Below are 20,892 nucleotides of genomic sequence, written 5' to 3' on the forward strand. Positions count from 1 at the left end.
AAGAGTTGCAGTATATCAGAACTCAACCTTTACAGCAAAATCCCACAACCCTAAAAGGCAAAACAGTGTCTCTGGAACGGTTAGCTCTGAAGATATGATAACCTCTAGGATGCCTGGCCAAAGGACCTGTGCTTTGAATGCCAGCTGCAGCATGCTGAAACATTCATGGCAGCAAACACTGGCATGCAGGCTTGATAACCACCCGCTAGCTTCACTGTGACAAAAAAATGGGTTTTTGTGAACAGTCCCAGGGACAGAAGAAAACAAGCAGAGAAATCCCATCAGGCTACACTGTGGTGTCCACTGCAGTTATGCATAGGAATTTGTACCAGGCAGAACTGTCACCACTTACCACCTTCTGATGGAAATGTGGCTTTTGCTCTGCTGATTGGACGATTAAGTAGTCAAGCTGTAATGGAAAGAGAAAAAAACACAGTATCTGTTTTTCCTCAGTATAGAAGTAGTGAACATATGTGTACTGAGTGGCTATGTAGACATTGAAGGGATAATTCTTTTTTTCTTTCCTGTTCTTTTTTTCTTTCCTTTTTTGAGACGGGGTTTCTCTTGTGTAACAACCCTAGCTGTCCTAGAACTAACTCTTGTAGACTAGGCTGGCCTCGAGAACTCACAAAGATCCGTCTGCCTCTGTCTCCCGAGTGCTGGGATTAAAGGCGTGTACCACCACCGCCCAGCCTTCTTTTCTATTCTTACACCTATTCTATTTCTTCCTTTTTTATGTAGTGGTTCCAAGTTTCCAGTGTTCAACATGTCATACAATCCAGCAGAAAATGCAGTCCTGCTATGCACTGTAAGTAATTATGGCATCTCTAGGTTCTCCTCAGTTTTTGTGAGTATCTTATTGCCTTTAGATATGCCACTAATGGCATTTTTGGGTTTTTTGAAACAGTTTCTCTGTGTATCTTTGTTTTCAAACTCACCCTGTACACCAGGCTGGCCTTGAACTCACAGAGGTCTGCCTCCCAAATGCTGGGATTAAAGGCTAAAGGCGTGTACCACCATTACCCGGCCTCTAATTGCCTCTTCAAAGCTCCTCCTTCCCCCTCAATACTGAGGAGTAAACCTATGGGCACCTGGTGGGCAAGTTGACCCTTTCCTGATAGAGCTCCTAACGGATGTTTTGTAAGAGCTGACGCAGTGGACACTCCAGCTCACACTAATGGTCATGAACCTAAAGGGTTGTGAAGTGGTCAGAAGGAATGCTTGAATTGTGTGCTGTGCACAGGAGGTGCCTTCTGCTCCTTCTGCTCAGGTGAACACAGCAGGCCTGTGTTGGAAGCTGATTCTCCAGTGAATCACCTCTGAGTTTTCAGGGCCCTCCCCGTTTCCTGCCACATAATTTGGAAAAAAAAAAAAAAAAGAATGAAGAAATGCATTCTAATTTTAGTATACTGGTCGCTGAATGAAAACTGCTTTTCCTATATAACTTTTCATATGTAATCTTGCTCATTTAGTATCTAACACAACCATGTTCTTCTGACAGTTTCTTGACTGTCTTCTTAGATCGGTTTTGTTTTGTTTTCCTTTTCTTTTTTCAAGTATACTTTTAAGTTGACAAGTATATTCAGATGAAACACCAGATTCCTCGTCTTTTAGTTTGTGGAATAGAGAGAAATCTTTGTGTCTATTCAGATAATATCTGCATTTTTAGAGGATAAAGAAAATAGTGCCATCAGTGCTTGGTTATTTGGCTAAGAGCGTTATAATTGTTACATATAGAAATAACTCAAGCACCCTCTGGGTGCAGGTAATGGAAGTATGCGTTCAGTATTGGCTGTGTTGCAGTGATGTCTTCTCTGTCAGAAAAGTGTCTTCAATGCTGCTTCCTAAACATGTCTTCCTTTTCCCTACAGAGAGCAAGCAATTTAGAGAATAGTACTTATGATCTATACACCATCCCCAAAGATGCAGACTCCCAGAATCCTGATGGTGGGTGCTCTTTGTCTCCTCCACTCTGCTTCCAGCTCTCCTCACCAATATCATCACTTCTTTTCAAGTTTTTCATATCCCATCCACAGGCCGTGGCTACATCACTCATGTCTGTTGGCAGGTGCTGCTGACAGTTGCACCAGAGGCAATTGTGGTGTGAAATATTCATGTTCTGCCTCCATTTTATTACCCCAGCTAGATATATATATTTTATAATTTGGTTATTAGAAACTCTCCATTTTCTCTTTCAGCACAGCATGTTATCCTAGATTATTGTCAGCTGATATGACTTTCACCCTGGTAGTTTCATTTATTTAAAAATGTGGCTCCAGTCTTGCAATGTCTCATCCTGGGCCTGGGGATTTATTCTTGCCTTTCTATATCCAGATCCGATTTGCTTTCTTTTGCATGTCAAAAAGATGAGGCTGCTAACAGCCCCATGACCCACCTGGGATCCCAGGATCCAGCTGAGACCCCTGCCTGCCTCTTTCATCACCACCATCCCCTGTTGATGTCCTTACTATTAGAACTTGCTGACAAAACATTCTCAGAATGGATTGGAGTCTCGTTTATGCTTTTTTCAGTGCAGTTCTTCCAGTGGATTTACAGGCCCTAAACAGTTTAAAGCTTATTCCACAGGCCCTGCCTTTTACTAGTACATTTTGTTATTTTATACCCTCCAAAGTTCTGAGAAATATTTTGCTAGGTCTGTCCCTTTTGTGAGTGCCAAGAGGTCTTACTATTGTAATATTCTCTTTTGTTTGTTTTGTTCTTTTGGAGAGTTCATATATGCATATAAGAGAGGGTCTCACTGTATAACCCAGAGAAGCCTAGAACTCATAGTTGCCCTTAATACTGGAATTACACATTATGCCATCTCCCTTTACCCTTTTAAATGTGCTCAGGCTGAGATGATGAGAGAAACAATATATATATATTTGGATCCATAAAGTGAAGTCTCCTCACAAATTAGTCAGTTAAGTCTTCCTAAGTAAACTTACGTTTTGGTTCCTCCCAACCCACCATAGTTTTATTCATTTTCCATATCTCTTAGCAATCAGTAGAAGTTCTGTTATCCATCCTTTAAGAGGAATAGTAATTATAAAGGTGTGGTCCAGTGGTGGACACCAGAGAGAGAGAGAGAGAGAGAGAGAGAGTAGAAGCTCAGGTAGTATGAGTTGTGGTAGAAATTTGTTTTGTAAATTCTTTGCCATTCCAGGTACCAGAAAAGTACAAAGCAAGGCTGGCCAGCATTCTCTGGTCTGTTTTCCATTGCTATAACAGATAAGACTGTTTGAATATATTCTTTACAAGTTTCTCAGAGAGTGGAGTATCCATTTCAAAATTCTAATCAGCTGCAAACTGAGGAACATTTTATAACTCTCCTCAGGGCGATAATGCTGAATTGACATTCACAGAGCAACAGCTTGATGCTGTGTTGCCCAGCATTGAGCCTGTCAACATTTAGCTGGAAGTACAGTGTCCCACCCTGCCCGACTAGGGGGCCAGCATTAGCATGTTAAAAGCAGCCGAGCAGCTGCGTCCTGGGGTGGGGTTCTGTCACTTCTCCAGCTTGCTTAGATAGGAGGTCTTAGACTTTGACAGGCTGCTTGCTGTGCCTCAGCTTGGCCAGGAAGGCCCTGCTCGTTAGCTTGATGGAGTATCTGTCTCCCAAGATGGGCAGCATTTCTGCCAGGATGTGGTACTGGCTGAAACGCAGCCACTTGGCCTAGAGATAAGAGGCTTGGCAGGGGTGGGGGCTGGAGTTTGGAGGGAACTGGTGGAGAAAACTCACTGACAGTAGCCTGAGGTTATGGCTGAATTAGTTAGGAAGCAGCTGAACTGGCAAAGCCAAAATGGCAGCTCCATGGCACCTGACTCTGTCACCTGCTAGTGGCTCACCACATGCTCTCATACTTTGGTTTTGTTCTTCTCAGCCCCTGAAGGGAAACGATCCTCGGGCCTGACAGCAGTTTGGGTTGCTCGGAATCGGTTTGCTGTCCTAGATCGCATGCATTCGGTGAGTTAAGGCTGAAAGTAGAAACCAGTTTAGGGACTCCAATAGCAGTACACAGTGAAGAGCACTGCTTTTCCTTAGTCTCTCCAGAGCAGTTGTGGGCCTGGGGTCCTGGGTCTCCTAGCCCTGGCCCTAGACTAATCCCTGGGGAGGAAAAGTTGATTTGTTGGGTTGATGTTATAGGGCTCTGGGCTTCTGAGCTTAGGGGAGCTAAGACTATCAGATTTTAATTAATTTAGTAAAATATCATTTATATGCAGAGATTTTCCTCCCTGTCCCACTCCCCTTATTGGTACTTAAAATGTAATAGGTTTAGATTCCCAGGCATGGTAGCACACTCATTTAAGGCTTGAGGCAGGCAGATTTCTGTGAGTTTGAGGCCAGCCTGGTCCCCAGAACAAGTTCCAGGACAACCAGAGTTGTACAGAGAAACCCTACCTCAAAGTAAATAAATGAATGAGTGAGTGAATGAATGAATTAATACGATAGGCCCAATTTAGAATAAGTGAAGGTCTCTCAATAAAATACTTAACTAAAGCTTAATCCCTGCCTGGTTTCTTTCCAACTGATTGAGAAAATCAAATTTAGGTGAATTTTTTTTTTTATTGTTTGCTGATTTTTGAGTCCTAAGGATTGGATTTAGGGCCTTGTTCATGCAAGGTAGGTGCTTTGCCACTTACCTATATCCCAAACTATTTTTTTTTAAACTGTGCGTGTGTATGCTGTGTGTTGTGTAATTTTGAGCATCTCACTAAGACTAGTGAGGATCTGTGTAGACTAGGAATGAACTCACTCCTTAACCCTGACTGGGCTCGTAGTCCTATAGTCCTACCTGAACCTCCCAAGTGGCTGAGATTATAAACCTACACCACCACGAGGACAAGGCCTAGCCTCTCATGATTTCTCTCTCTCTCTCTCTCTCTCTCTCTCTCTCTCTCTCTCTCTCTCTCTCTCTCTCTCTCTCTCTCTGTTGTTGTTTTGTTTTGAGGCAGGGTTTCTCTGTGTAGCTCTGGCTGTCCTGGAACTCACTCTGCAGACCAGGCTGGCCTCAAACTCACAGAGATCCGCCTGCCTCTGCCTCCCTGAGTCCAGGATTAAAGGCATGCACCACCACCACCCAGCTAGGATTTCTTTTTTTTTTAAGAGAGAGGTGAGAGGCCATTAGATGTCTCAGTGGGTAAGGACCCTTTCCAAGGTAGATGACCTAAATATAATCCCTGGGAACCATATGTAGAAGGAGAGAACTTACTTCTTCACTTTCTCCTCTGACCCTACACATGGGCACCATGGTGTGTGTGTACCCACATATGCATAAACGTTGAGCGAGGTGGGGAAGAAGTGAGACCAGACAGAGGTTAATAATAAGGCCCTGAAGACAGTCTCGGAGCGATCAGCATGATGACTTGGACAGGGAAAAAGGTTCTTTATTGAAAGAATAATTGCTGAGGGACGTCATTAGCTGTTACGTGACTTATTTGCCTCTTGTAACTCCACCTGTACTCATTTCAGCTTCTGATAAAGAATCTGAAGAATGAGATCACCAAAAAAATCCAGGTGCCCAACTGTGATGAAATCTTCTATGCTGGCACTGGCAACCTCCTGCTTCGGGATGCAGATTCCATCACACTCTTTGATGTCCAGCAGAAGCGGTAACATGGCAGATACCTCTGACAGACAGAGATGTAGTGAGGGAAAGTTGAAATCTTTACTAGGAGCTTTTTCCTAGGCTTACTATGTGGTGTAGCTGCTGCTTGTACTCTTCAAGACTGTCCGTAGTTCTTTTTATCCTTCCATGGCAATCCTACCACCCTACACATGCACTCTAGTGGTATAGCAACGGGCTATGTAGTTAGGTATTTTTGTAATACATACCTAACGACAAATGCTTTCAGGTCGTAGAGTGAGTAGGTTGAATAGTAGTTACTGTCCTTAAAGAATTTTATACTTTTAGTAGACTGATAGGTGTAAGTGCCTATAGGAGGGAATAGGGGACAAAGAATGAGGAAGGGGGCAATGCAGAGTGTGAGCCAAAATATTTTAGCTCACTGACCTACAGTGCAGGCAATGTTTCCTTGGTGTTACATTGAGAAATTGAGTTTTACATTAATTAAAGATGGAAAAGACATAGGTCTTAGCTTGAGACAAGGGAATTCGGCCAGTTTGTGATTACCTTTCTCTTGCTGTCCCAGGACTCTGGCATCAGTGAAGATTTCCAAGGTGAAATACGTTATCTGGTCAGCAGACATGTCTCATGTAGCACTGCTGGCCAAACATGGTAAGGCTTCATTATATCCACCGTCTTAGAGCCCACTTCCTCCCTGCCCGTCTGCTGCACTCACCCTGTCCGACAGAGCACTCATGCCCTTTGCCTCTTACAGCCATTGTGATCTGTAACCGCAAGCTGGATGCTCTGTGTAACATTCATGAGAACATTCGTGTCAAGAGTGGGGCCTGGGATGAGAGTGGGGTGTTTATCTATACCACAAGCAACCACATCAAATATGCCGTCACCACTGGGTAAGTTAATTATCTGGGACACAGTAGGCGAAGGTGTCTTCTTGAAATCACTGTCCTAGCTCAAGAGATATAACTGCAGTTCTCTGTTAACATTCTCCATGAAAAAGCTAGCAGGGCACCTATGTGCTAAAGACATTCATGTGGGCGGGTGTGGGCGTGTGGTGTGTATATAGAGGCAGGTTTTCACAGACTGGGTAACTTGAGTTCAAGCCCTAGATTCCTTCAAGTGGCTGGAGAGAACCAGCTGCTTCTGAGAGTTATCCTCTAACACCCAACACACACATTATATACACATACAAACACATATACATAAAAGTTTTTTCAAAACTTCAGGAAAAAAATATAAAGGATTGGGGAGGGACCAGTGATACGGTGCATCAGGTCTAAACAAAAATACTTTGTGTGGGGCTGGAGAGATGGCTCAGTGGTTAAGAGCACAGACTGCTCTTCCAGAGGTCCCGAGTTCAATTCCCAGCAACCACATGGTGGCTCACAACCATCTGTAATGAGATCTGGCGCCCTCTTCTGGTGTGCGGGCATACATGGAGGCAGAATGTTGTATACATAATAAATAAATAAATCTTTTAAAAAAAAAATACTTTGTGTGTGAGCCTGGCTAGCACCCCGAGTTTGATCCCAGAACTCTTGTATGAGTGGAAGGAGGGAGAGAACTGATTCCTCAGAGCTGTCCTCTACCTTCCACACACGCAGTGCGCACACATTTATATACATCATGGTCACATATGATTTGTAACATTTTTAAGGGAGGCTGGTCAGTGGTAATGTGCTTTCCTAGAATGGCCAAGACTCTAGGTTCAATCCATTTTACTGCAAAACATAAAAAGTCCATAGCATCAGCTGGGTGGTGATGGCTCACACCTTTAATTTCTAGCATTTGGGAGGCAGAGGCAGGTGGATCTTTGTGAGTTCGAGGCCAGCTTGGTCTACAGAGTGAGTTTCAAGGTAGCCAAGACTGTTTCACAAAGAAATCCTAACTTGAAAAACCAAAAAGAAAAAAAAGAAGAAGCTGGGTTTCCTTGCACTTCCTGAAAATTGTGCCTTTCCTTCCTATTCCTAGGGACCATGGGATCATCCGAACTCTGGACTTACCCATCTATGTGACAAGAGTGAAGGGCAACAATGTATACTGCCTGGACAGGGAGTGTCGTCCTCGGGTACTCACCATTGACCCCACCGAGTTCAAATTCAAGCTGGCCCTGATCAACAGGAAGTATGATGAGGTATGAAGCAGGGAGCCCTAATGGGAAGTGCTAAGAGGCTGTGCTCTTTTTTCCTGATAAGCAGCCTCTGCTTCCTGCTTCCCACACCAAATGTCTAGGTTCTGCACATGGTGAGGAACGCCAAACTCGTAGGCCAGTCAATCATTGCGTATCTCCAGAAGAAGGGTTATCCTGAAGTGGCCCTGCATTTTGTGAAGGATGAGAAAACTCGATTCAGCCTAGCTCTGGAGTGCGGAAACATCGAGGTGAGAGGGCTACAATCCTTGTCCCGGGTGGCTGTAGAGAAAGAGAGAGTTCCAGTCAGTGGAACATAGTAGAGGGCTAGATGGGAACCTGTTCTCCAGAAAGTGGTATCCTGGCTTTGTGCCTTAGCCAGAGTGCAATTAGGATGTTTTTAGTTAAAGTAAGCCATTTTCTTCTTCTGTTTCTGATTCTTCCATCTCTTCTTCTGCCACAGTATTTCCATTCTCATGATTATCTTCTTTTTCTTTTCTTCCTTTTTCCTTCCTTCCTTCCTTCCTTCCTTCCTTCCTTCCTTCCTTCCTTTCTTCCTTCCTTCTTTTCTTTCTCTCTTTTTTCTTTTGTCAGAGTTGAAGCAGGCTTTAATTAAATACTGGCCAGGAGGGTGAACTCTGGCCAGGTCCTCTACTGGGTTTGCAGGAAATGGCCTCTTTTTTTGTTTTATTTTGTTTTGTTTTTTTTCGAGACAGGGTTTCTCTGTAGCTTTGGAGCCAGTCCTGGAACTAGCTCTGTAGACCAGGCTGGCCTTGAACTCATAGAGATCCACCTGCCTCTGCCTCCTGAGTGCTGGGATTAAAAGTGTGCGCCACTACTGCCTGATGAAATGGTCTCTTTTTACTCTTTTCAAACTGAATTCAAGAATTTCTAAGCTGGGCAGTAGTAGCACACACCTTTTAATCCCAGCATTTGGGAGGCAATGGCAGATGGATCTCCAAGTTCAAGGCCAGCCTGGTCTACAAAATAAATTCCCAGACAGCCAGGATTGAAACACAGAAGAACCCTGTCTGGAAAACACAATTTAAAAAAAAGAAGAACTTCTAGTATTGAAGCAAGTTAGTAGAAATCTCAAGAATCTGCTTGTTTTCCTTGGTGCTTGGTATTGCTGGATGAAGTACTTAGGAATTGTTGAGGCACAGAGGGTACAAACATTGTTTCAAGGAGGAAAGAACCTAGGAAAGCTGCTTTTCAGCTGCATTTCTTCTCTTCTTACTATTTGCTCTGCCTTCCCTAAAGCCCCTGTGGAGTTTCAGAGCTAGCAGATAGGAAATAAGACAGCATAAGCAAGGTCTGTCTCCGTGGAGTACGCAACTGATAGTGACTGTACTGTACAAGTAAATTTCAGAGTGCGAGGACACTGGGGTGGACCCAAATCACATTGTACATAGAATTCTTGATAGAAATAGAAGGGAAGTAGTGATTGCAAGTATAGAGAATTCCTTGGGAAATTCTTGGCAATGCTTTTGAGACTCCCTGGTTTTGAGTCATAGTCTACACTAAACACTAACCATGGGAATTCTTTAGATTGCTCTAGAAGCAGCCAAAGCCCTGGATGACAAGAACTGCTGGGAGAAGCTGGGAGAAGTGGCCCTGCTACAGGGTAATCACCAGATTGTAGAAATGTGCTATCAGCGTACCAAAAACTTTGACAAACTTTCCTTCTTGTACCTTATTACCGGCAACCTGGAGAAACTTCGTAAAATGATGAAGATTGGTGAGTTCCTTTAAAGCTAAGGTTGGGAAGTGTGGAACTTGTGGGGAAGGAAGAAGGTAAATAGAGGAGAGAGGTCTCTAGAGAGAAGGCTTAAGTTGGTTTCTCGTTGACTTGATGCAGCTGAGATCCGAAAGGACATGAGTGGCCATTATCAGAATGCCCTATACCTGGGTGATGTGTCAGAGAGAGTACGAATCCTGAAGAACTGTGGACAGAGTAAGTATCTACCCACTACCCACCAACTTCCTTGAGACCTTTGGAAGTATTTTTTGGGAATTGCTCTTTATTGTACTGTGTGTGTGTGTGTGTGTGTGAAAAATAATAGTATGTTTAATTTTTTTTTTCCAAACCAAATGGTGGTGGAGCCAGACAAGGAGTCCTGTTTCTTAACTTGCACTGTAGAGATTAAACTCATGCAGTTTACAGGACTTGATTTGTTGTTGCTCTTGTTTGTTTGTTGACAACTTACTGTATACCAAATATGCTAGAATTTGAGATCCATTAAGGAACAAGTTCCAATCCTGAGTCCAATTTCCAACAATCACATGGTGGCTCACAACCATCTGTAATGAGATCTGGTGCTCTCTTGAGGAAGAGACCTGCTCAGTCATCCTTATCAACTTAGACCAACCATGAAACCCAATATGGATAAGTTCAACAGAACCAACATATACAGGCTGCCCATGCATTGCCAGGGCATAAATTTCAAATTCATTCATTCATTCCAAAGAAGGATACCTAAAATATAATTGTTTTTTAATTTAATTTACTTTTAACAAACATTTAATTATAATAGACTCTACTAGAACACTTCTAGTAAGTGACAAAAGATGTGACAATGAACTCAGACGTTTAAGCAGGAATGGAATCAAGGGTCACAGTCATCAGGCACAACAAACAAGTTTCTTTTTACCAGATTTTTTTATCCATGTTTTTAGCATGCTTCTTGGGCTGTTTCAGGGACTACTTGCCACATTTGTGATATCTATTGCCTCTTTCCAAGATATATTGTAAAACAGCTGAGGGAGCCAACTCCCAACAGATTGTCCTCTGGTCTTCACATGTGTGCTGTGAGACTTCCACACAAACATGCATACACAATAAACATACAAAAAAAATAAGGGCTGGAGAGATGGCTCAGTGGTTAAGAGCACTGTCTGCTCTTCCAAAGGTCCTGAGTTCAATTCCCAGCAACCACATGGTGGCTCACAACCATCTGTAATGAGGTCTGGTGTCCTCTTCTGGCCTGCAGACATACACACAGACAGAATATTGTATACATAATAAATAAATAAATACTTTTTAAAAAATTAATAAATAAAACATTCATCCCCTCACATTTGGAGTATGGCTTAGCTTTGGTTCATTGTGTTCTACTAAAGCTGTATTCAAAGGGTGGCCAGTACTGTAGACATACAAAGACCCAACAGGAGAAGAATGCATTTCCACACTCACTTGTGTGGGTGTGGGTGGTATTTGGGTCTTTGTTCTCCTTTGTCTGAGAGGCAGCATAATTTTGCCATGTTGCCTTTTCCATCATAAAATTCACAACATGGTACCTGGTTACCCTCAGAACAGGTAATCAAGATGACACCCAAATAGAATCCACAATTACTGTAAGCTGATCTTGGGTGTGACAGTTCATCACTTCCGATATATTCTGTATATTAGAAGCTAGTTAACAACCTCAGGCTGCACTTAGGGTTGGGTATTAGGAAGCATCTGGGTACTAGGAGATAGGGGTCACCCCCTCCCTCAGGAGTCTACTGAAATAACATTCTCTTGGGACTGTAATTATACCACAAAGCCTGTGTTTTCTTTAGAATCCCTGGCCTATCTCACAGCTGCTACACATGGATTAGATGAGGAAGCTGAGAGTCTGAAGGAAACATTTGACCCCGAGAAGGAGACAGTGAGTATTTACACATGTGTCTCTGATAACAGGATTCATTCTTATCTTGGGATAATTTAAAACCATAAAATTTACTCAGCAAACTATTGAGAGATGTCTAGGGGAAGCAGCATAACCTTTTCTGTGTGATGCTGTTGAGAGCCTGAGAGCTGTTCATCTTTGACGTCTCCATTATTCCACCTCTCAGATCCCAGAGATTGATCCTAATGCCAAGCTGCTCCAGCCTCCTGCACCTATCATGCCATTGGATACCAATTGGCCCTTATTGACTGTGTCCAAAGGGTTCTTTGAAGGCTCCATTGCCAGCAAGGGTAAGTGCTCATTTCTCCTATAGCACTCTTGTTACTAGTTTTATAGAGAGCTATCCTAAATGGGTCTGAGTATATACTTAGTAGATTGCTTGCCTAGCATGTGGAACTCTGGGTTCAGTCCCTACCGTTATGCACATAACTGACACACACCTGCAATACCAGCTAGGGATGTAGAGGTAAGAGAATAAAAAATTCAAGGTCATCCTTGGCCACATAGTCAGTTTTAGGACAGTCTGAACTACATGAGACCATGTTTTAAAAACAAACAAACAAAAAACATTTTTAGAAGGTACCAGTAAGTAACAGTTTCATCTGTTCTTTTTGCTGTGTGAAGTTTCACAGAGCACTGAAATGCTAGCCAGGGCTAGGATGTAGTCTCACAAACTGAGGAAAAGTTTTTTGAGAGCATTAAAGAGAATGGGAGCCAGATGTGACACATACCTATACTCTCAGCAATTAGGAAGTTGATGCAGAGGAGACAAGAATTCAAAGCCAGCCATCACAGATTACATAACTAGTTTAAGGTCAGGCTGGGTCTCATGAAACCCTTTCTCGGCTCTCTAGCCCTACCCGCCCCCCACACACACCTAAAACAAACAAACAAACAAACAAAATAGAGTTTAGGGGCTAGAGAGATGGCTCAGTGGTGGAGAGCAGTGTCTGCTCTTCCAGAGTTCAATTTCCAACACCCACATGATGACTCACAACCATCTGTAGTGGTATTGATGCAGAGCTTTTACATACATAAAATAAAAAACAGAAAATGTTTTAGAAATTTAGAAAATGATGTAGGTGGTGGCTGTGCTACCCTGACATCTGGGAAGACTTTGGTGTGTTTCTCTAGTTCACCATGCTTGCAGTCATCGCCTCTCACTGTTTCCTGTTCATTGTGGGCTGTGTGTGTCTGTGGACAAATATTTCAGGAAGAAGTTCCTGGAGTGGGCAGTCAGAGACAGCCAGGTTTTGGTAATAGGGAGTTAGTTCTCTCCTACCTCAACAGGGATTGAACCCAGGGCCGCATGCATAACAAACAAGCTCTCTACCACTGAACTACAGCAACCTCTGGTTATCTCTCCTATTTCCTCGCTTTGTGGAACCTGTTGCAAGTTAGTATAACATATATACAACAGGAACAATAACTCATAATATATGGATGGTAACTTTGGAAATGGCTTAGTCAGTAAAGTACCTGCCATGCAAGAGTGAGGACCTGAGTTTGGGTTCCCAGCACTGTAATTGCAGCTACTCACATACACACACATTTAAAAAAAAGACAATTGGACAGAGCAGAACAGGATAGCACCTTGGCAGTTACTGTTTCTTTGTTTGTTTTTTTTGTTTGTTTTGTTTTGAGACTTAACACAGTAACACATGTTTACTGACATTCAGAGTTACCACTTTCTAAGTGGACAGCACACACTCCTGAGGACACAGCCCAGAGCAACTGCTTTTGAAAGCACACGCGCCTTGCCTGTAGAGGAGATCAAGACTTAAGACTTGCTAGTCTCTGATATCTCCCTTCTGTCCTTCCTTTGGTAGGGAAGGGAGGAGCATTGGCTGCTGACATTGACATCGACACTGTTGGTACTGAAGGCTGGGGAGAGGATGCGGAACTACAGCTAGATGAAGGTAAGAATGCTGTTTTAGGGCTCTTCTGAGATGATAGGCTCCATTGTAAATGGACCTTTCCTGTCCCGACCACCTGTCCCCAAGTACCTGGCAGCTGCTTACTAAATTACCATGCAGGCTTCTATTAATTATAAATGCTCAGGCTTATTATTAACTTTTACTTTTTTTTTTTGGGTTTTTCGAGACAGGGTTTCTCTGTAGCTTTTGGTGCCGGTCCTGGCACTAGCTCTTGTAGACCAGGCTGGCCTCGAACTCCCAGAGATCCGCCTGCCTCTGCCTCCCGAGTGCTGGGATTAAAGGCGTGCGCCACCACCGCCCCGGCTAACTTTTACATTTTAAGTTAACCCATATTCCTTATTTACTCTCTGCCACATGGCGGTCCCTTTATTAGCTTGGCATGTTCATCTCCTGCTCCTCCGCGTCTGGCTGGCAGCTCCAGACTCTGCCCTTCTCCTTCCCCGCATTCTCAGTGTGGCTTTCCTGCCTAACCTTATTCTGTTCAATTATTGGCTAGTCAGCTTGTTTATTAAACCAATCACAGCAACGAATCTTCGCAGTGCACAAAGGGGTTATTCCACAGCACTCCATGGGTATTTGTGCAGCAATCTGTAAGCTTCTAACTCGTGGATCAATAGGATCCTAATATTTTGCTTTTTTTTTTTCTGACTATGCTACCACCCAAATCTATTTTGATCCTGAATTTTCCTTACAGATGGATTTGTGGAGGCTCCAGAAGGTTTGGGAGAGGATGCTCTTGGCAAGGGACAAGAAGAAGGAGGTGGCTGGGATGTAGAAGAAGATCTGGAGCTGCCACCTGAGCTGGTGTGTGAAGTTCCTGCTCTGGAATTTCTTTCCTTTTCACCCTTTGAAAACTAGAGGGGTGCGCTCTCTCTCTCTCTCTCTCTCTCTCTCTCTCTCTCTCTCTCTCTCTCTCTCTCTCTCTCACACACACACACACACACACACACACACACACACACACACCTCTCACACTGTGCCTATCCTGAAGTGTCCACAAAGGAGGGGGTCCAGAACAGCCTCCTATTCTGGTATATATTTCTGATACATTTTGTAAGAGGAGAGCCAGAGTCTGTGGCCTTGTTTCCCTTCTCATGTAGCATAAGAGAAGGGGATGCAGTTTCCCTCTATCTGATACTTGTCTTCCAGTTGAAAGAGGGGAGTGTTTGAAATCTGAGTTGGAGATTTTGGTATGTTTTCATTTTGGTGAGGTGGCTCCCTATTCTATCCCTCTTACAGTGTCACCTTTCTCCTCCAGAGGTAGGCATCTAAAAGATTGTATCTTTTTTGTCCTTGGTAAGATGGTTCCCATTGTCTCTCTCGCATAACCATCACATCTTTTCTTCAACAGAGGTAGGCGTCTAAATGGTTGTGTCTTGAATTCATCAGAACACCAGTACCTGGACAGTTTTTTAAATGTCTCAATTTGGGACCTACAAACAAGTCAGTTGTAGGGCGCTTGCCTGCCATGCACAAAACCTTTGTTTTGATCCCCACAATATGTAAATCAGGCACAGCGGAATAGCATATGACCATTATCCTAGCACTAGGTTGAGGCAGCAGGAGTTTTTGCTACATGGAGAGTTTGAGGTTTTGTCAGACTTTGTTTAGACAAATAAATAAAGCCTTTGTTTTTATTTGTTTGTTTGTTTCTTTTTTTTTTTCTTTTAGGATGTACCCTCTGGAGTCACCAGTGGTGCTGAGGATGGGTTCTTTGTGCCCCCCACCAAGGGAACAAGCCCAACTCAGGTAAGCAGAAAAATACAATTATACAGGGATGAGTGCTTCTGAGCTGGTTAATATTTGGTTACTGTGTAAAAAAAAAAAATATTGGCTACTTTTAACAGAGATGGAGGAGGAGAATTGGAAAGAGAAAGGAAATTTTTCATTTTGCTTAGGTTTTCTGTTTCTTACTAGATCTGGTGCAATAACTCTCAGCTTCCAGTTGATCACATCCTGGCAGGTTCTTTTGAAACAGCCATGCGGGTAAGTCTTTAAAAATCTTGGTCTTCTCTCCTAAGTGTCTTATCCAGAGTTCCAGGGAGAATAGTTGATTATCTATTTAACCACATGGGAGTAGTTTTTGTTGTTGTTGTTGTTTGTTTGTTTGTTTTGAGACAGGGTTTCTCTGTGTAGCCCTGGCTGTCCTGGATCTCAGAACTCACTCTGTAGACCAGGCTGACCTTGAACTCACAGAGATCTGCCATTTTGCTTTCTAGCTTACATTAGTAAAATCAGCACCTCTTCTAGTGCACACTGTATCAAATGTTATGATGACAATAGTACCTATATCAATGATTATTTATTGTCTCTATGAATGGATTTTTTAAAAATACTTTATGTAGATATGTAAATGGAGTAGATCCTGTATTTTAGTAATGAGGAAAAAGTACAGAGAAGTAAAATACCTTGCCCAAGTTTGACTTTATTTTTAACTGGTAGAAAACAAATCCTCCAGTACTCTAGCGGCAGAGGCAGGTGGATCTCTGTGAGTTCGAGGCCATCCTGGTCAGGACAGAGAGTTCAGGACAGCCAGAGCCACATAGAGACATCTTATCCTGAAAAACCAAGCAAAGAAAGAAAACAGATCCTTGTGTTTCTTTTTTCTTGTTTGCTAGCTTCTTCATGACCAGGTGGGAGTAATCCAGTTTGGCCCCTATAAGCAGCTTTTCCTGCAGACATATGCTCGAGGCCGCACCACCTATCAAGCCCTTCCCTGCTTGCCGTCCATGTATAGTTACCCTAATCGCAATTGGTAAGGTCCATTACTCCTTGCTACCTACTCCAAGTTGGAGTAAACACTTAGATGGTAGCCACAGTGACATGGAATTGCCCCAGAGCTAAGGTTTCCGAAAGACAGGATCTGTGGCTTGTTACTTTGGAGTTTGGTTTTTTAGCAGCTGCCATCCTGTTCCCAGCTACTTTCACAGTAGGCTGTTGGTGATTGTGTTTGCTAGAAACAGGGCATGAGTCCTTGGCTCTTGACTGTCCTATTTTCTTCATAATTTTCCCTTTCCAGGAAGGATGCAGGGCTAAAGAATGGTGTACCAGCTGTGGGCCTAAAGCTTAATGACCTGATCCAACGATTGCAGCTGTGCTACCAGCTCACCACAGTTGGCAAGTTTGAGGAAGCTGTGGAAAAATTCCGTTCCATCCTGCTCAGTGTGCCTCTTCTTGTCGTGGACAATAAACAGGAGATTGCAGAGGTAGGAGAGTCTAGCCACTTGCTCTGTCCTGGGCACCTCTGTAGTCTTGTCTGAGTCATGACTGTCTTCTGCAACCTCTTCAGGCCCAGCAGCTCATCACCATCTGCCGAGAGTATATTGTGGGTTTGTGCATGGAGATAGAAAGGAAGAAACTGCCTAAGGAGAGCCTGGACCAGCAGAAGCGCATCTGCGAGGTGAGATGTGTGGAGCCAGTGCTGCAAAGGCGCCGTCCCCATAGCCCTCCGTTACACATAAAGTGTTTGGTTCGGAACTTTATTGGCCTTGGGGAGGAAGGAAAAATGGAGTTCATCTCCTTGAAGAGGTACTCCATTTCTCCATTCTGTTCCTCAGATCATCAGTTCTCATATTTTAAGAGGTAGAACTAATCTCTGTTTAAAAGTCTATCATGTTTGCTTTCTGTTGTGGTGTTCTTTTATGATTGTGTAGCTGTTTATAAACAGCTGAATATCAGTCTGCCTTGTGTTCTTTTCTGTCCACTAGATGGCAGCCTATTTCACACACTCAAACCTGCAGCCTGTGCACATGATCCTGGTGCTGCGGACAGCCCTCAATCTTTTCTTCAAGCTCAAGAACTTCAAGACAGCTGCCACCTTTGCCCGGCGCCTGCTGGAACTTGGGCCCAAGCCTGAAGTGGCCCAACAGGTACAGTAGAATTCCATCAGTGACTTTAGGGGGACCAGATGGAAGGAGTAGAGGCCCAAGATACTTGTCTCTGAAACAAAACAACAGTAGTCAACCTGAAAGAAAAAGAAAAATAGAATATCACCCTCTGACCACTTACCGACCTTTAACCTTGAAACTAGAGTAATAATTTATTCAGATATGGCATTGGGTAATTGACATTCTGAAATATTCTATATAGATATTTAAATGGAGTGGAGCCTATAATTACCTGTATTTTAGTAATGAGAAAGCAATACAGAAAAATAAAATACCTTACCCAAATTTGACTCAATGCTTTTTTTCTATGTAGATCTGACTGTCCTGGAATTCACTATGTAGACTAGGCTGGCCTTGAACTCACAGGGATCTGTCTGCCTCTGCTTCTCCAGTACTAGGATTAAAAACATGCTCTACCACACCTGGATTTAATTTTTAATTTGACATTTGTGCTACATCTTACTGCTCCATCACTTTCCAACCTAAAAGTGCATCTATAGATAATGCATCTGTTTTTAAGTTACAGTACACCTGCAGATAATGCATCTGTCCTTAAACTCTAGTGTACCTGCAGATAATGCATGAGTTGTTAAACTCCAGTGCACCTGAAGATAATGCATCAGTACTTAAGCTCCATCTTGACTTCTTGTACTTATACAGATTCCATTATCTGTGCCATCTAAAATCATTCTTTTTGGGCAATAGAAATCTGTTTTAAATCTTTCTGGGGCCCAAGCCTAATAATCTAATCCCTAGACTTTGTTAGATTGTGACTTTAGAGCAATGGAGCCATGTGGAGAAAGATTTCACTGTGTATCCCAAACCTACCCTCAAACTCCTGAATCTCCTGTTTCTGCCTCCCGAGTGCTACCGAGAAGCAATGGCAATTGTTAATTTTTCACATACATCCTATACACAGGACAGTGCCTGTATTCCTGTAGTACAGTTACTTTTGTTGTTGTATTCTCTTTTTTGAGACTGGGTCTCAGTATGTAACTCAGGCTAGCCTGGAACTTGAGATCCTCCTGCTCCAAAGTGCTGACATTGTAGATTTAGACCATCATGCCCAACATATAGTTGTATTTGTAGCAGAGATTATTTGTGCTGCTTTCTGTCTTCTTAAATAAAATGTTCCTTCCCTCTTCTAGACCAGAAAAATCCTGTCTGCCTGTGAGAAGAACCCCACAGATGCCTGCCAACTCAATTATGACATGCACAACCCCTTTGACATTTGTGCTGCATCTTACCGGCCCATCTACCGTGGAAAACCAGTGGAAAAGTGTCCATTCAGTGGGGCCTGCTATTCCCCTGAGTTCAAGGGGCAAATCTGCAGGGTCACTACAGTAAGTACCATCCTCAAGAATATGTCTAGGAGCTGGGCAGTGGTGGCGCACGCCTTTTATCCCAGCACCCAGGAAGGCAGAGGCAGGCCGATCTCTGTGAGGTTGAGGCAGCCTGGCCTGGTCTACAGAGTGAGTTCCAGGACAGGCTCCAAAGCTACACAGAGTAACCCTCTCTCAGGGGGAGAAAAAAAAAAAATGTGTCTAGGAGGGGAGGGGCAGAAGAAAAAGAAGGAAACAGTGGTTGGTTTCTCTCTTTGTGTTTGCCCCAGCTCCTTGAGGCAGTGGTACTGGGGAGAGTTCGAGCTTCTGCTCACTGTTCACTTCTCAGCACCAGCCATCCTTCTGACTGCTCATTGTGGGGTGTCGGGACTAACCTTTCTGGGGTTTTCAGCCTTGTTAATCTCTAACTTGATCCTCTTTTCCACTTCCACAGGTGACAGAGATTGGCAAAGATGTGATTGGTCTGAGGATCAGTCCTCTTCAGTTCCGCTAAGACCCCTTGGGTTAAACACATATTGTTCCCTCAGAGTGTAGCCTCCAACCTCCCACTCTCCCCTTACACTCACACTTCAGCTTGTTGACATTTGGTTCTCCCTAAAATTTCATGTCCTTCTCTTCTATGGCAAATGAGAATTTCCAAGCCTGACTTTGTGGCTAGTCCAGCAGACCTCTCTCCTGAAGGTGGCTGTGGCTGTGATCATAGAGGACTTTGCCTTGCAGCTTGGGTCTTGCAAGAGACAAATGAAAACCTTGTGCTGAATGTTTGTTTAGCAGATTCTTTCAGTATTTATTCCTCTCTTACCCATCACCTTTGTTTCCATTCCACTAGAAAACAGTGTAATGTAAAAAAAAAAAATGCCATTTTTCCTCAGCCACACGAAATTCCTAACAATCTTGTATTTTCCTTGGGCATTTAATTGGTCATCAATAGGTTCCTGATCTCTGTGGGCCCAGACGCTTGCAGTCTGAAAAGAAGTCTTTTTTTTTTTTATTATTTGCAAAATATATACCATTTCTTATTGATTTGTTTCTGTCCTTTATTACCATTGTTCTTGTGTTTTATTGCTCACACTAAATAAAATAAATTTCTAAGAGAGCTCCCTGGTTTGCTGTTTTCTTCTTGGACACTTATTTTCATGTCCCTGTTCACATCCATGTATCTCTCTCACGAGAACAAATTCTTTGCTTGAGAATCTTTTTTTTTTTTTTTTATGTGTAGTGTTCTGTCTTTATATATGCCTGCAGGCCAGAAGAGAGCACCAGATCTAATTATAGATGGCTGGGAGCCATCATGTGGTTACTTGAAATTGAACTCAAGACCTTTGGAAGAGCAGGCAGTGCTCTTAACCACTGAGCCATCTCTTCAACCCTCTGTATACACTGCAAAGAGAAAAATGATATTGTTTTTTTAGTTCTACATTGTTAGACAATGTTAAAAAGAGTTCTCTTGGGGCTGGAGAAATGGTTCAATAGTTAAGCACACTGACTGCTCTTCCAGAGGACCCAGCTTCAGTTCCAGCACCCATATGGCAGCTCACAATTGTCTGTAACTCCAGTTCTAGGGAATTCAACACTCACACAGACATAAATGCAGACAAAACACCAATATAATAAAATAAAAAAAGAATTCTCGGGCTGGAGAGATGGCTCAGAGGTTAAGAGCATTGCCTGTTCTTCCGAAGGTCCTGAGTTCAATTCCCAGCAACCACATGGTGGCTCACAACCATCTGTAATGGGGTCTGGTGCCCTCTTCTGGCCTGCAGGCATACATGGAAGGAATGTTGTATACATAATAAATAAATAAATATTAAAAAAAAAAGAATTCTCTTCCATTTTTTTCTGCAACTTTTTTACCTATTGCTAATTACAGCCAGTATTTGCTGAGCACCTATCTGTCCATCACTGTTGTATTTGACATATTCACATAGAAGATAATTAGATAAATAAACTATATATTTACAGTAAGCACATAGTTGTCTTAGCGTCTTTTCCCATTGCTGCAATAAAATCCCCTGACAAAAGCAACTTCAGGGAGAAAAGACCAATTTGACTCACAATTCCGGCTTAAATTGTCACTGCAGGGAAGTGAAGGTAGCCAGAATCTGGAGCAGCCAGAGAGCAGAGAGCAGTGAATTCAAGGAGTCCTGCCAGTACTCAACTAGAGATTTCTTCTTGGGTTTGTGTGTGTGTGTGTGTGTGTGTGTTTTGTTTTTGAGTCAGGGTCTCACTTAGCTGGGCTGGAACTTGCTATGTAGACCTGGCAGGCCCTGAACTGACAAGAGTGGAGAAAAAGGAGATGTCTACCTCTTTTCAATACCAACACTCTGGAGGCAGAGGC

The 20,892-nt window shown here is 43.1% G+C and overlaps 1 protein-coding gene across 1 annotated transcript in view; it reads left to right on the forward strand.

Moving 5' to 3' along the window:
- Copa (COPI coat complex subunit alpha) overlaps positions 1-19,650 on the forward strand; it is a 46,680-nt gene extending 27,030 nt beyond the window's left edge. Inside the window, exons 12-33 of the mRNA XM_050142790.1 lie at positions 742-808; positions 1,872-1,947; positions 3,885-3,967; positions 5,474-5,613; positions 6,154-6,239; positions 6,343-6,481; positions 7,560-7,722; positions 7,821-7,967; positions 9,265-9,454; positions 9,575-9,670; positions 11,278-11,366; positions 11,554-11,677; positions 13,217-13,306; positions 14,019-14,128; positions 14,996-15,073; positions 15,242-15,310; positions 15,943-16,079; positions 16,344-16,530; positions 16,614-16,724; positions 17,032-17,193; positions 18,360-18,554; positions 18,988-19,650. Coding sequence (XP_049998747.1) covers positions 742-808; positions 1,872-1,947; positions 3,885-3,967; positions 5,474-5,613; positions 6,154-6,239; positions 6,343-6,481; positions 7,560-7,722; positions 7,821-7,967; positions 9,265-9,454; positions 9,575-9,670; positions 11,278-11,366; positions 11,554-11,677; positions 13,217-13,306; positions 14,019-14,128; positions 14,996-15,073; positions 15,242-15,310; positions 15,943-16,079; positions 16,344-16,530; positions 16,614-16,724; positions 17,032-17,193; positions 18,360-18,554; positions 18,988-19,047 — 2,599 coding nt within the window. The 3' untranslated portion in view covers positions 19,048-19,650. The remainder of the gene's footprint in view (positions 1-741; positions 809-1,871; positions 1,948-3,884; positions 3,968-5,473; positions 5,614-6,153; positions 6,240-6,342; positions 6,482-7,559; positions 7,723-7,820; positions 7,968-9,264; positions 9,455-9,574; positions 9,671-11,277; positions 11,367-11,553; positions 11,678-13,216; positions 13,307-14,018; positions 14,129-14,995; positions 15,074-15,241; positions 15,311-15,942; positions 16,080-16,343; positions 16,531-16,613; positions 16,725-17,031; positions 17,194-18,359; positions 18,555-18,987) is intronic.
- The last annotated feature ends 1,242 nt before the right edge of the window (positions 19,651-20,892 follow it).

Source organism: Alexandromys fortis, unplaced genomic scaffold (assembly GCF_014885135.2).
Source record: "Alexandromys fortis isolate MF-2015 unplaced genomic scaffold, M_Fortis_MF-2015_v1.1 scaffold_51, whole genome shotgun sequence".
NCBI lineage: Eukaryota > Metazoa > Chordata > Mammalia > Rodentia > Cricetidae > Alexandromys > Alexandromys fortis.